Source organism: Pangasianodon hypophthalmus, chromosome 16, assembly GCF_027358585.1.
Source record: "Pangasianodon hypophthalmus isolate fPanHyp1 chromosome 16, fPanHyp1.pri, whole genome shotgun sequence".
Taxonomy (NCBI): domain Eukaryota; kingdom Metazoa; phylum Chordata; class Actinopteri; order Siluriformes; family Pangasiidae; genus Pangasianodon; species Pangasianodon hypophthalmus.
In genome coordinates, this window is record NC_069725.1 from 13,618,489 (window position 1) to 13,634,429 (window position 15,941).

The window sequence follows — 15,941 nt, forward strand, 5'->3', positions numbered from 1 at the left end:
ATGCCAACAATTCTCCTTCACTCCATGAGATTATGTCAGGTGAGCAGCTCAGTGTGGAGATTGATAGCAGTGGGGTTCTCCTGTATTTTCCACAGCCAAATTGGATAAGCAAGGACCAAGGAACTAGGAGATGTGTATCTGTTTAGCAAGGTCTCGGTCAATCAAATTCCTTTTTTTGATCCCTCCTGCACCCTGTGCTTTTTCTCCACAGCAGAATACATCACCAATGTATGATGAGTCGCTGGATGAATTGTGAGAGTTTGAGCTGATCTGCTTACAGTGCTTCATTAAGAACTCTGTACTAGGTTGTTTTCAATGCTGTTACATTGGTAAACGGCAAAATGTGGAGGATTACAGACATAGCTGGACCTTCTTTGCTTATGGGGCTGTAGATGCTCTCTAGCATCCTTTCAAAAAGAGAGATATTTGAACACTTTGCAGAGCAATTCTTCAAATTGCTGAAAAGATTGTCTCAAGGTGGAATGTACCTTAGTGTTATAAGGGTTAGAGTTAGGGTTAGGTTTAGGGTTCTATCTGCCACTCATTCTTCACATAGTTAGAATTTTGTAATAATAATAATAATAATAATAATAATAATAATAATAATAAGGTCACATTGCATGTTTAATAGAGCTGCAGTGGTATTTTCAGTAATCAAAAAGATACTGTTATATAGGCAGATTTTATGCTGCTGAATGCTGAATACAGGTGTGATTAATAACCACAAAAATATAACAGAACTGAAACTTCTGTTGAACATGAGGGTTATTGAGATTTATGAATGTTACACATGCATTTTTTTTTCAAAAGCTTTAGGCAATAGAAATTTGATTATCACTTTTAATTTTGCCAAAATTTAAAAAATGGGATGCAAGAAAATTTTAGAAAGGTGCTGCAAATGGAAATATGGCACAGAGCATGGGTTTGACACTTTTTCTTAAAATAAAATTTTTTACTTAAATTCATGATCTTTTTTTACTGGGGAATTTGAGGGGGAAAATGAAGGGGAAGGGTTTAACTCAGATTGTTAGGCCATAAAAAGAAATTACTCTAAAAGTAAAAGAAGCTTCAACTAAAGCATCTTGACCAACTTCAAAATATTCAGAAGTCATGAACTGACTTTAATACACTACACAGTAAAACATTCTGTAAAAACAGTTAGAGAACTTGAAGTAGATATTATGTATTAGCATTAGCTATGCAAGATAAAGGGATGAGATTGTTTAACTCTTTTTATTGACTCAGAGTCTCATGAATTTTATTTATTTAAAACTATTAAACCACTAAACGTGGTGTGACGTTTAAGGTAGGCCCCTGTGCTTACTTCTATATCCTCATCATACTTATTAATCCCAAAAAAGTTTTCATTCTCTTTAATTTTGACAACTTTTATGCTTCTCAGTGTAACAGACATCCCCTTTGAGTTACTTTTGCACATCAGTTATACACATACATATATAATTGTCTCCTTTTTTCTTCAGTTTCAGTCCATAAAAACACAGACCTATGTTTAAACATTTTCAGGCTGTTAAAGGCTTTCAGACTTGCCTTTGCGAAGCAGATGTCAATAAAAGCCCTTCTTCACAAACTTGCATCTTACAGATTCAACGCCTGACATCGTCTGCCCATGTGTTTTATATACCAGTATAAATGCACAAGTAATTACTGGGTAGTCCACATTATGATTGGCTATATTATATGTCCAATTTGCTGTATTATGAACCTGATTAGCTATATTGTGTGAATGATTGGGTGTATCATGTCTCTGATGAGAAGTATTCTGTGTGGTGGTGTTAGGGAAGAGGGTGTAGTGCCAGGAAGCTCCTTCTGTTTGCTTTATTTCTGCTGTGAAGCCGGCTGTTCACAGACTCATTTGCACCTGCCATATTTAGTGTCATTCAAAGACCATAGGTTGGAATAGCTGCTCTTCTACTCAACTACATGTTTTTGTTAGTTTTATTGCCCTTAAAGAAATGAGCCGTCTGTCACTTGTGTGTGTCCTATTGGATTTGTCAGAAAAAATGACTGTGCCACAAGGCACCTAATTATGAATAGTATTGAATGAGTATTAGTTCAGTGTATTTTAATGGTCACATTGTTGAGATACTAATGACATTTGGAGGGAGACACCCCCCTCCCACCCTGTAGGGGAAACATGGACATGCAGGTGGCATGGCTGGTAATGAGTCTCTCTCTCTCTGTCTCTCTTTCTCCCCCTCTCTCTCCCCCCCCCCCTCTCTCTCTCTCTGTAATGGTGTGTAATGGGGGGGATGTCAATGTGCCGCTAGCAGCACATTTATTCTCATTAAAGCTGATTGATGATGATTATTACTTTGTCAGAATCAAGATGACTTGAGTACTGATGGGAAAGTGTAAAAGAAATTGTTCAAGAGGGCTTCGTGTCTAGTAGTGAGAGACAGACAGGTGACAACAAGCTTCACAAACATATAGAACAGTAGACTAGATATGTGCATGTGTGTGTGTGTGTGTGTGTGCATGAAAACTTGTTAGATGTCGCTGTAGTTGAATTCTGGCAAAGAGTCAAAAATGACTGAATTGAGGAATTCTTGCCACTAATATATTTTGACATATCTACTTTCAGAAAATATAAATATATTTGACCAAAATTACATGGAAATATTTATATTCACTTTTTTAACCATGCCATAGCAAATTGGATATAAGTCTAATCAATTCTGTTTGTAATCACATACCAGCTGTCAAAATGTCTATGAGGCCTGTCTGTCTGTCACGTCATCATCAAAACAGAGAAAAGTGCTTACACACTGTACAAATGACAGCAGACAAAAATGCTTAAATAACCTAATAAAAAAGACATTAATAACAAGAAATTTAGCCATTAAAAGAGAACTGAGAGAAATAATCAGCGATCATTTCCCAAACAATCTTAGTGTGAGTATAGACCAGTGAAGTGAAGAAATGCCATGAGTGACTTTTACTTCAGGTGTTGAGGCAGAGACTGATGTGGATGATGCTGATAATCAAAGTGATAACTCATTTCACACCTTATAATTTTAAACGTTACGGTATTTTTTTAATTTTCTCTCATTCACTTCCAGTTCAGGAAAACATGTAATTTTCAGAAGTATATATAGTAGAAAATATCAAAATCTGACCATTTGAAGGGTGACACACATATATGCACCCACCCATATCCACATAGCACACACACACACATACACACACACACACCGAGCTCAAACCACAGAACATCAATTAAACATTAAAATGGGGGTTGATGAGACGGCAGAGGGAAACAGAGTGACTCATAGAAATTGAAGTGTGTCCTCAAAAACCTGAAAAAAACACATGTAGAAACATTGCCTGTTCACTGCACCGTTTTATGAAGTCAAAATTAACTTCCAATCAACATCTCAACATCACAGAGTGATGAGTATTCACACCAGCCACACACAAACACACACACACACACAGCAGTTTATCAGTCCGTCAGCAGCAAAACTTAGACATATAGACATTTTTCCTCGCAGTTACACACACACACACATCTCATATACAGTGGTGAGAATTGTTTGTGACCTTTTTGGAATGATCTGGATTTCTGTATTAATGATTCTTAAAATATTATCTGATCTTTAATATTCTATATTATTCTGAACACATCAAAACAATCAGGTTAATGGAAAAGATGTGAACCTTCAAGATACTGATCTCCATTTATATGTCAGATTACATGCTGATTATTCTGCTTTGGTGGCTCACAGTAACACTGACACTGATTTTGGGTGTAGGTGCGAGCCATGTTTTTCTTTTTATAACTTAGGTGAGACTGGGTACATTAAACAGGTGGCACAGATGAGACCAGGACCATCAACAAAGTTTAATTTTGCTTTAAACAAAACAGGAAACATACAAAGTACAGTTAAAACAAATAGGAGTAACAGACCAACAAGCAGAAAACCATCAAACCAACATCCAGCAACTTCCAAGGAAAGTCACACAAAGGGCTAGAGCAGAGATGGGAGATATATATATATATGTATATATATATATATATATATATATATATATATATATATATATATATACACAGTCACCTGGGACAACTCGAATGCCTGGGACCACTAATGAAAATGCGGGAAAACTAAAGGCCTACAACTGACAGGGCAGAACTATCACCAAACCAGGAAGTGGCTAATTAGGTGCCTAGAGGTCAAAAGGAAAACCACGCCACTCACATTGTCATTTCTGTGTGATACATATCTGTCCTTAGCACCAATAATCTCTGTCCTGAACATACTCACATGCTCACATTTGCTTAATCAATGATGCCACATGATCCATGATCCAAAACAAACAAAACAAAAAAAAAGCATATTTGAGAGTCAAGCCTTAACAGCAGCACAAAGCTTCATTGCAAAGATTATTTTCCCAGGAGATCATCAGCTCTTTATGATCAGGGCAAGGTAGCGAAAAGATGCAGATGCAGAGCTTTTGTGGTTTTGGCACTCTGGCACTACTGGCTCTTCTGTGCTGAGAGATGTGTGAGTGCAGGAGACGAGCCAGCAGTTATATCTATACAAATTAACATAGCTACACACACACACACACACACACACACACACACACACACACACTAATTACTAGCCATTGAAGCATACTGTAATGATTTAGCAAGACTAATGTACAGGTGAATCCATATCATTGAATGCATACTACTTTCTTATATTAAGCCTCTAATTTATGGTTAATGTGTGAAGGCTTTTTCTGCATTCAGGATAATTACCCTCATTTAATTAAACCCACACTCATAATTTATACTGGAACACTTCTTTTTTATTCTTTCTCTTCCCAACCCAGTGGTAATGTAACCCAATTAACTCGATTGTCCCATTTTACCACAACGTCATAAAATACTTCACTCAAAAAGATCAAGAAAAGAATGCTTATATTTAAAGAATGTTGCTGGATGTTTCCTAATTTAGCTTAAAAATTCTCATAAAAATGGCATGCGTTCTAGATTTTGATTTGCACTGTGTGTGTGTGTGTGTGGGAGGTAATTGAATCAAGCAGATAATGTGTTCTAAATAGATACAAATACAGATATGAAAAGGAGGCGAGATATTCTGGTTTTTTAAGCTTGCCAGAAATGCTCACAGGGCATCTGATATAGACTAGAAGTGAGAAAAAATAGCGTGAGCTGGAGGTTACTTTCATTCCACACATGCAATATGTCAGATATGAAGCTTAAATAAAGACTGTGTGACTACATGAATGTGCAGCCAGCCTTACTAATATCCTCTTCCAGTTCACTGTGGTTTATATTATGCTACTAGTTTTGCTTATATTTTTGGAAATAAATACATTTGTTATAAAATATTGCAGGCAGGTGCAATATATAATAATAAAAAAATAAATAAAATAAAATAATAACTGCATAAGTTGGATTAAAAAAAACAGTCTTGCACATACACCAATCAGCCATAACATAAAAACCACTGACAGGTGAAGTGAATAATATTGCTTATCTCATTACAATGGCACCTGTCACAGGGTGATATATTTTAGGCCGCAAGTGAACAGGCAGTTCTCGAAGTTGATGTGTTGGAAGCAGGAAAAATGGGCAGGTGTGAGGATCTGATCGACGTTGACAAGGGCCAAACTGTGATGGCTAGAGGGCAGGTCTTGTGGGGTGTTCTCGGAATGCAGTGGTTAGAAACTACCAAATGCGGTCCAAGGAAGGACAAGTGGTGACCCAGCGACAGGGTCATGGGCGCCCAAGGCTCACTGATGTGTGTGTGGGGAGTGAAGGCTAGCCCATCTGGTAAGATGCACAGAAGAGCTACTGTAGCACAAATTGCTGAAAAAGTTAATGCTGGCTATGATAGAAAGGTGTCAGACCATGGAGCAATGGAAGAAAGCGGCCTGGTCTTGTGAATCATGTGTTCTTTTACATCATGTGGATGGCCGGGGAAGAGATGGCACTATGATGCACTATGGTTAAGAAAGCAAGTCAGCGGAGGCAGTGTGATGCTCTGGGCAATGTTCTGATGGGAAACACTGGGTTCTGGCATTCATGTGGTTGTTACTTTGACATGTACCACCTACCTAAACATTGTTGCAGACCAGGTACATCCCTTCATGGCAACAGTATTCCCTAATGGCAGTGGCCTCGTTCAGCAGGATAATGCGCCCTGCCACACTGCAAAAAATTTTCAGGAATGGTTTGAGGAACATGACAAAGAGTTCAAGGTGTTGACTTGGCCTCCAAATTCCCCAGATCTCAATCCGATCAAGCATCTGTGGAATGTGGTGGACAAACAAATCCGATCCATGGAGGCCTCACCTTGCACCTTACAGCACTTGAAGGATCTGCTGCTAACGTCTTGATGCCAGATACCACAACATACCTTCAGAGGTCTTGTGGAGTCCACGCCTTCATGGGTCAGAGATGTTTTGGCGGCACAAGTGGGACCTACACAATATTAGGCAGGTGGTTTTAAAGTTATTGCTGATCAGTGTATCTCTTGAATGATATGAGGTTGAGGAACTGACAGAGCAAGAATTCACAGACCATGCTGACAGTGCTGGCATTTCTACCTCTGGGGTTTTCCAGTGTTTTCCAGTGTTTCTGGGGGCGTAGTTGTAAGGTAGCCTGTTTTTTTTATTTTTTTAAAACTTTTGGTTTAGGCCAAATGGAGCACAATACAGATACACATACAGATAGTGGCATTATGTTATTCCCCTAGTGTGTGTGTGTGTGTGTGTGTGTGTGTGTGTGTTCGTGTTCACATTATCTTAGTGCATGAGTGAGTGACAGACACATAGACAGACAATACAGTAACACAGGACAGACAGACATGACACTGGGACAGTCAGACAAGACAGTCAGACAATGGACAAACAGAGGCAGGCGAATGAAATAAAAACAGCACAGACAAGAGACACACAGACAGACAAGTGAGATGGGTAGAAAAGAACGGCACAGAAATACAATAAACACAAAGTCGTATAAAAGAAACAAATATCCAATCAGTACAGATTCTATTTTAGTAACACTTCATTTGCACGGTCTGTTTTTTGCTGATCAACCGACCACGCACTAATTGTAAGTCAGATAGTTTGCTGAATGCATGAATATGAATCAGAGAACCGTTGACACTAAAGACAGTGATACTGAAAGATAGAAACATTTGTTGATAAGTATTGTTAATAGACTTCTTCATGCCAGTCAGCTGAGATGGCACTGACAGTCTGTAAATGGTTTGTTGACTGGTTTTAGAGTATGCAAAAGTGGACTTGCAGATTGGGCAAAAAGTGTTACTGCAATTTCTAAGTTTCAGTCTGGTGTTCATCTCTCTTATTCTGTGTCTGATAAGCTCTGGAACCGGAGCTCCACTCATCAAGATGATTAATGCTCACTCAAAATCCCACCACCCAAAACTCTCTCTCTCTCTCTCTCTCTCTCTCACACACACACACACACACACACACACACACACACATTACATACTTGAAAGCAGTTTAGGTAGCTCTCAGAACACTACTCTAACTGGCACACTCTCTGAAAGTGGAAACTCATTAACTTGCCCAAATGCCGCTAATTAGACCAAACAAGCCTTAGCACAGACTGTACACAAAGCCGATGGGAATAGACATGTGCCACCTGGTTCAGCAGAAAAAGGCTGTCTGAGTGTGTGTATTAATCTTTTAGTCATTCACTAATTCACCCCTCACTCTTACTCACTATTTCACTCACTCACTAATTTACTCACACAATAATTCATTCACACTCACTAATTCACTCACTTATACATATTAATTCATTCATTCACTAATTCACTCACTCACACTCACTAACCCAGGCACTCCTACTCACTCATTTGTACTCACTAATTCACATTAAGAGACATTAATTAATTTATTCACACTCACATTAATTCACTTACTCACACTCACTAACTCACTCAGTCACACACTCATTTATACTCACTAATTCACTCTCATATATTAATTAATTCATGCACTCACTCACTCATTCACTCAGCCTCACTCACTCACTCCTAATCACTAATTCACTCATACTCACTAAGTTAACCCTCATACATACTCACTATTTCACTCACAAACTCATATTTGCTAATTCACTCACTCACTGTTTCACTCATTCACTTGTAGTAATAATTCACTCACTCATACTCATTAATTCACTCACTCACTATTTTATTTATTTCCTCATACTAATTCACACACTCACTAATTTCACTCACTGATTCATACCCACTCACTCACTCACTCACAATTTCAATTATACTCACTAAATCACTCATTCAGTCATACTCAATAAGTCACTCCTTCACTTGCACTCATTAATGAACACACTCACTCATACTACTTTACCTCTCACTCACACTCAGTTTTTCATTCACTCAATCATTTACAAACTCGTACTCACTAATTCATTAACTTACTCAATTGTACTATTTCACTCACTCATACTCACTAATTCACTCACTCACTCGAACTCACTAACTCACCCCTCACTCACACTCGCTCATTCGTACTCACTAAATCACTCAATCGCTCACTCGTGTATTTACTAGCTCACATACTCATTCTCACTTAAAACCACTAATTCACCCCTTCCCTGCACTCACTAAGTTCACTCGTTCATTTATACTTACAATTTCAATCATACTCACTCATTCACTCATTCACTCATAGGCAATCATTAAGTCCCTCACTCAAACTCACTAATTCACACACTAACTCATACTCATTAATTTACCCCTCAGTCACTAATTTCTCTCACTCATTTATACTCAGTCACTCATTCATATGTACTCACTAATTCACACATTCACTCATGTCCACTAATTCACTCACTCACTCACATGTACACACTAATTCGCTCAGTCATTTAATAGTTCATTCACTCATACTAATTAATTCACTCACTTACACACTTGAACTCACTAATTCACTCCTCACGCAATCAGTAATTTCACTCACACATTCATACTCACTAATTCACTCAGTCACTCATACTCAATAATTCACTTACCCATGTACTCACTAATTCACAGACTTATGCATGCTCACTATTTCACTAACTCATTCATTGTACTTTCACTAAACTCATAATCACTAATTCACTTATTTTATCTTAACATTTCCGTATCATATGCCAAAATATCCTCACTATAAACTCATGCTCTCCTATTGTGTAATAGAAATGTTCTGGCACCTTTTATGGTTTCCTTTAGGGGTGGTACAATATGAAAATTTCACAGCATGATAACAACCCATTTATATGGTTTTCAGTATATTACAGTACTGGTTTACAACTTCACATTTTCAAATTGACTCAGGTGGCATGGGGACACAGCATGTAGCATTGATGCCTCATGGGAGTTTCACATGTTGTTCCTGTGTCCACAGTGACCAGGTGAGTTTCCTCCAGGTTCTCTGGTTAACTACATTATATGGCCAAATGTATGTGGACACCTGACCATAACACCCATATGACGGTCTTCCTCAAACTGTTGCCACAAAGTTGGAAACACACAATTGTCTAGCTTCTCTCTGTATGCTGTGGAATTAAGAGTCCTTTCACTGGAACTAAGGAGCCCAAACCTGTTACAGCATGGCAATGTTCTGTGCACAAAGAGAGGTCCGTGAAGAGGTTGGTTTACGAAGGCTGGACACAGACGAACATGAGTGGCCTGCACAAAACCCTGACCTCAACCTCACTGAACATGTTAGGAATTATTTGGAACACCAACTTCTGTCTGTCATTTTGAGAAGAAGTTCAACAGTTGAGAGAAAGCCTAATATTAATGCAGGTTAAACTGTTCAAGGCGGGTTAAAATGGCAAGGTGTGGCTAATCTAGTGAAAAATAACTATACATCATATAGTTTTTGAATTGTGAAACACTGTGGTACAGGTAATGTTTCGGTTATCTCAGTTTTTGAGGACATACTTCATTGTCTATGAGTCACTCTGTTTCCACTCCGTTGTCTTATCAACCCTCATTTTGCTGTTTGTTTGATGTTCTGTGGTTTGAACTCAGAGCTTTGGAAGCAAAGACCCAGTTTTTGTGTAGAACCATGTACTCAGTGTCCCAGAATTCTCTTTGATCAGGTCAAACTGAAACAACACATCTGCTATTGCTACACCATATTCACACGATGAGGTTGCCCCATTCTCTCTCTCTCTCTCTCTCTCTCTCTGTCTCTCTCTCTCTCTCTCTCTCTCACACACAAACACATGCTGCATAAGAAAAAAAAAAAAACAATGGGCACAGCCAGATTGAATGTGTGTGGTTAGGATTCAAATGAGGCCATTAGCTATCCAGGTAGCAGTCTGCTAAAACGTGACACAGTCACACAAATACGGAACAGAATATACACTCAGAGATGAAAAGATATTACCACCTTTATTTGTTTTTAAAACTGCACAGCATGAGATGACAGGTACAGGATGAAACTGAAGACTATATACAAGTAACCAAGGCCATAATTGCAGTAAACAGCAAATAAGGTGAAATTACATGTATTCACTTTGAGCAAGAGAGCCAGTGCCATCTAGCAACACTTACAATAACATAAGTCAGGATCAATAACATCTCATTAAAATGCTGATATAGCTTTACTGCTGTGCATGTTACGCTACAGCCATCAGGTTAGATTTGCATTGATAGCACCACCAGTGTTATGACTCACGGCCAGCTACATGCTGAGAGGCTATAAAAAATGGGTCTCATTGACAGATCAGTCCAGAGAAAGTAGATCACGGCACTGAAAGTTTGCTTGTATTTCTGCCATTGTACCACTTTAAACCACTCATGCCCTCAGATCAGCAGAGCCCTAATGAGTATTGCAATGAGTATCTAATGAGTATCTTTTCATGCAGATAAAGAAAGTAGCTGTGTAGAGCCTGTCTGAGGCCTGTAACACACACACACACATGAACACACACTTTAGACAAGCGATTCGTCTATTTCAAATGTGTATTGCTCATGATCTTACTCCATTTCCCCATAAACACCCTCATAGCTAAACCTGAAGCACAGTCTTCTGCGGAAAGGCTAACAGGCGAACGCATGGGCCGGAATTCTTCCCACTGCCGAGGGCATGGAATACTGCCTCTTCTGCAGCTTTTCAGATAAAGCAGCAGCCTGAAGCAGGTTCAACATGAGAGAGAGAGAGAGAGTGAGAGAGAGAGTGAGAGGGAGAGAGAGTGAGAGAGAGAATTTATGCTCACCCCTCCAAATTCACAGCAATTCACAGCACATCAAAAATGGATGATTTTCACCACTTCAGATGCATCAGTTGCATGTTGGTGTATGTTTGACAGAGGGATCCTGTCCTTATCCTCCACTTCTCTCTCATGAAAAGTGTCTCTGCACCACTGTCATTCCCATTCCTACACATTTTAACCTGCTTTATCCTAATAAATGAATATGAATACATGATTGAACAGATGAGTTCTAAACAGTACAAATACAGATATGAATAGGAGGAGCACCATTCTTTTTTTTCTTTTTTTTTTTTCTTTTTTTTTGAGAAATGGCAAATGGAACTAAGTTCATTAGAAAATTTCACAGGCAGGTACAAACAAATATAACCCTGTGATAAGAATAAATAAAAACAGTCCCGTACACATCACTATTTAAAAATTTAAAAAAAAATCTAATTCACTAATTCTTCAACTCTTTAATATTTTCCAACATCATATGCTCAAATATCCTCACTAAAACCTTTCGCCCTCCTATATAGTAAAAGGAATTCTCTGGCACATTTTATGGTTTTCTTTAGGGTTGGTTATGAATATGAATATATTATTTGGATTGAACAGATAATGTGTTCTTATCAGTACAAATACATATATGTATCGGACAAGCATGTTTTTTTTTTAGAACGTCACGCCTGCTTTCATGCAGGCAAGTGATCAGATATATTTTAGGAAATGGTGCCAACTAAATTCATTAGAAAATGTTGTGAGCAGGCACAAACAAATAAATATGCACAAGCGGGATAGAAAAACAGTCCCATATATATCTCTATTTTAAAAATCCCTTCCAGATTAGGCCACATCCGCTTTTTTTTCAGATTAAAATCTGAACCCAGGTACTGGTACGAATATTTAGAGTACTAACCAGATTACATTAAAGATACAGATTGCATTACAGTGGGATTGCGTTACATCCCTAACACACATATTCCAACACCTGAAAACACACATGTGACTAGAAATGTTTTCTAGGTTGATCTTAAAATTCTCAAATAGTCAATTCCTAGCATCTTAAAACATTGTTTTAAGAGTGAGTTTGTTTCAATCATACATCCAAACAAAAAAATGTGAACTGAAATGAAGAGCTATGGAAGACATTTTCAATGAGCCGAAGAGTGGGAGGAGCAGGAGGTGTACACTTATGACATCTGACAGCAGTGATTGGTTATCAAGTATGCTGATTCAGGAACATGTCCTACTTAGAAAGGTCACATTCACCCACAAGCTTCCTATCAAACTCCCACCGTCCGGTGCCATCCAGAAGAGGATGGGTTGCTAGATCTGGATTTCTGTAAAGCCACCCTTGCTGTTTAAAGTGCTGTACAAACAAATATAGAATTGAACAGAAGTAAAGAATGCCCTTTTGCTTGTGTGTGTGTAGGTACATTCACACGCTCTACCTGGGTGTGCAGAACCACTGGTATCGCCACTGCTACTGGCGCCTGATGTTTGAGACGGCTGATGTGAACATGCTGAGGCTGCTGGAGGCTTTCCTGAAGAGTGCACCACAGCTTGTCCTGCAGCTCAGCATCATGATCCACAGCAAACACATCCTGCCACTGCAGGGTGAGTGCATACACACACACACAAACACACACAAACACACACACATAGTGCAAACACATATTTTGCCTGCGGTGTGAATGCATGTAGACTGCCTCCACATATGCGATTTTCAACTGGGGCTGCATCTTGGCATCATGATCCATCACAGCCTGCAGGGTGAAAACACACACACACACACACCACACACACACACACACACACACACCATCCTCCACTTCTGCTTCAGTGTAATATTATGATTCCTAACAAATATATGATGCCTTGCTGTGCATGAACTATAAAGACGTTGGAAGAGATGTGAAGAGCCTAAAGTCAAAAGAAAATGAAAAGAAAGGGAGAAACAGGTAGTAGAAAAGAGCAGAGAAGGAGAAATTGTGATAAGTGGTGACAGAGAAGGTGCAGATGTGTGCATGACACTTGTGTTCCTTATTATAATTTATGTGTCTGTGTGTGGTGTGTGGTGTGAGATTTACCTGTGAAACCAATGATATGTGCAGCACACTGAACACTGTTATAGGATATAATGCCTCATTCTGTCAGAAGGTGGGAGAGTGGAGGGGTGGACAGAGGACAGAGACAGGAAAATGAGGAATGGGATCTGTAGAGTACGACAGAAGTCTGGAACATGCATCTGTAAACACAATGGCCTTTATGGCATAAAGTCAAATCTGATCATAAAACAGGCAAACACATCATCGGTTTTCTTATTCTTATATCGCAAATAAAGGAAAAGCTATCTAATATTTCTCATTAAGGGATTATTATATAACAAATATAAGACCATTGAGCCTTTTTCTAGACAAATTTACTCATTTAAACTTAAAATTGTCTTATTCAATTGGCTGATTTTGCTTTTGCTTCTTTCTAGAAATTTTTCAATTTGCTTTTCAATCGCTTTGAAAGTAAAATGATCTGCCAATAAGTAAGATAATGTCATGCTTGAAATGAGTAAAAATATTTAGAAATAGGCTTAATAAACATAAGTGTATAAAAACAATCTAATACAGAAAAAATATTTGCCTTCAAGATATTTGTGCTTGCTAAGATATTATTTGCAGTTCAGTTTCAATTCAATTCAAGTTTATTTGTATATAAAAATGGACATTGTCACAAAGCAGCTTTAGAGAAATAAATACATTCAGAATATAAATTGTAAATGCATGAATTTATCCCTAATGAGCAAGCCAGAGGTGATGGTGGCAAGGAAAAACTCCCTGAGAGGATATGAGGAAAAAACCGTGAGAGGAACCAGACTCAAAAGGGAACCCTCGTCTGGGTGACAATGGATAGTGCAATTATAAATAAATCCCTTCTATTACTGTGTATTATATGGCCAAATAGTGCAATTGTGTAACCAGGACATTGATTACAGTTTTCACATGAAGTCTGTTTTGTTGAACCTATCCACCGTCCACTGATGGAGATCTGAGTGCAAAACTGCTCTCGGTAACTGCAGCCCCAGAGCTACCCCAACAGTAGCAGTCCCAAGCCATCACAGTACAACTGCCCATATGAACCACAGTCCAAAGCCATCTCCATGGTCCCCAAGTGGCGCCATCCCCAGCAATCCCAATGATCTTTAGGCCATCCATGTGGGGCCACCGAGCTGGCAGCAGCCACCGGGTAGCACAGAGCAATCTCCAACCAATGAGAACTCCAACCAGAAGTAGGGCATCAGGGTGGATCAGGCAGGTTCAGAGAGCAGAAGGGGTCAGGATCACTGGTATCTCAGAAGTAGCATGTGTAGCTGTTAGGTATGCTTTTTGTCCCGTAATGGTTAAGGACAATGTACTTTGCATGCAGAGTGCAGGCAGGGACCCCAGCAAGACTAGCTATCACAGTATAACTAAAAGGGAAAGCCAGAAGGTAACACAGACATGAGGGTGCCCTGGGACATAAAGCGGCCAGCCACTCCACCGTCAACAAACCTGAGACATGGGGGGGACTGTGTCTGAGTCCTGAACACTAATTGAACACTAATTGGGCTTTGTAAGAGAAAGCTCTACCCCCTGCTGTAGCCTTCACTATTCGAGGTACCAACAAATAGCCTGCACCTTTTGATCAAAGTAGGCGTGACAGATCATAAAAGACCAAAAGTTCACTCAGGTACTGTGGCACGAGTCCATTCAGTGCTGTATAGGTCAATAGTAGTATTTTATAATCAGTGCGAAATGTGATTGGGAGCCAATGCAGTGTGGATAAGATAGAGGTGATGTGATCATATTTTCTGGTTCTAGTAAGGACTCTCGCTGCTGCATTATAGACTAAGTGGAGCTTGTTTATGCACCTATAGGAACATCCAGACAGTCAGGCATTACAAAAATCCAAACTAGAGGTAAAAAAGCATGAACTAATTTTTCTGCATTGTGTAGTGACATTATATTTCTTATCTTACCAATACTTCTTAGATGAAAGAAGGCTGTCCTAGTAATATTATCTACATGAGCTTCAAATGAAAGACTGGAGTCAATAATCACACCAAGGTCCTTTACTGCTGCAAATGATGAAACAGAAAGGCCATCCAGAGTTACTATGTAATCAGAAAGCTTACTTCTAGAAGAACCTTGCAGAACCAGAACCTTGAGGAACACCAAACTTTACCTTAGTATGTGTAGAGAAGTCACCACTTACATCTACAAACTGATAACGGTATAAAGACCTGAGCCAGGAGAGGGTCGTTCCCTTTATGCCAACAACATTTTCTAGTCTATCAAGGAGAATAGCATGATCAGTGGTATCCAAAGCTACACTAAAGTCAAGCAACATGAGCAAGGAGACACAACCCTGACCAGAGGCCAGTAGTAAGTCATTTTCCACTTTAACCAGCGCTGTCTCTGTGCTGTGATGAAGCCTAAATCCTGACTGATACATTTCATGAATGTTAGATGAAAGTTTCATCTTTGTTGGATATATAAGGTCGTCTGGGCAGAAGTGCATCTACATTTGAGCATACCATTTTAATAACCGGAAAAAGTATTTGTTAAATAAATAAAATCAATATCAATATAATCAGTAGCATAGTAGGTAGAGTAGTACAAGTAATAACAATAAAAAATGTCAAATAATATGTAGGAATAATATGTTCTGTCAAATGCAT

At 38.9% G+C, this 15,941-nt stretch overlaps 1 protein-coding gene across 1 annotated transcript in view; it reads left to right on the forward strand.

Annotated features, from left to right (window-relative positions):
• Positions 1–15,941, forward strand: part of xkr7b (XK, Kell blood group complex subunit-related family, member 7b) — a 61,924-nt gene that overhangs the window by 41,672 nt on the left and 4,311 nt on the right. The window contains exon 2 of the mRNA XM_026920323.3: positions 12,660–12,844. Within this exon, the coding sequence (XP_026776124.2) occupies positions 12,660–12,844 (185 nt within the window). The remainder of the gene's footprint in view (positions 1–12,659; positions 12,845–15,941) is intronic.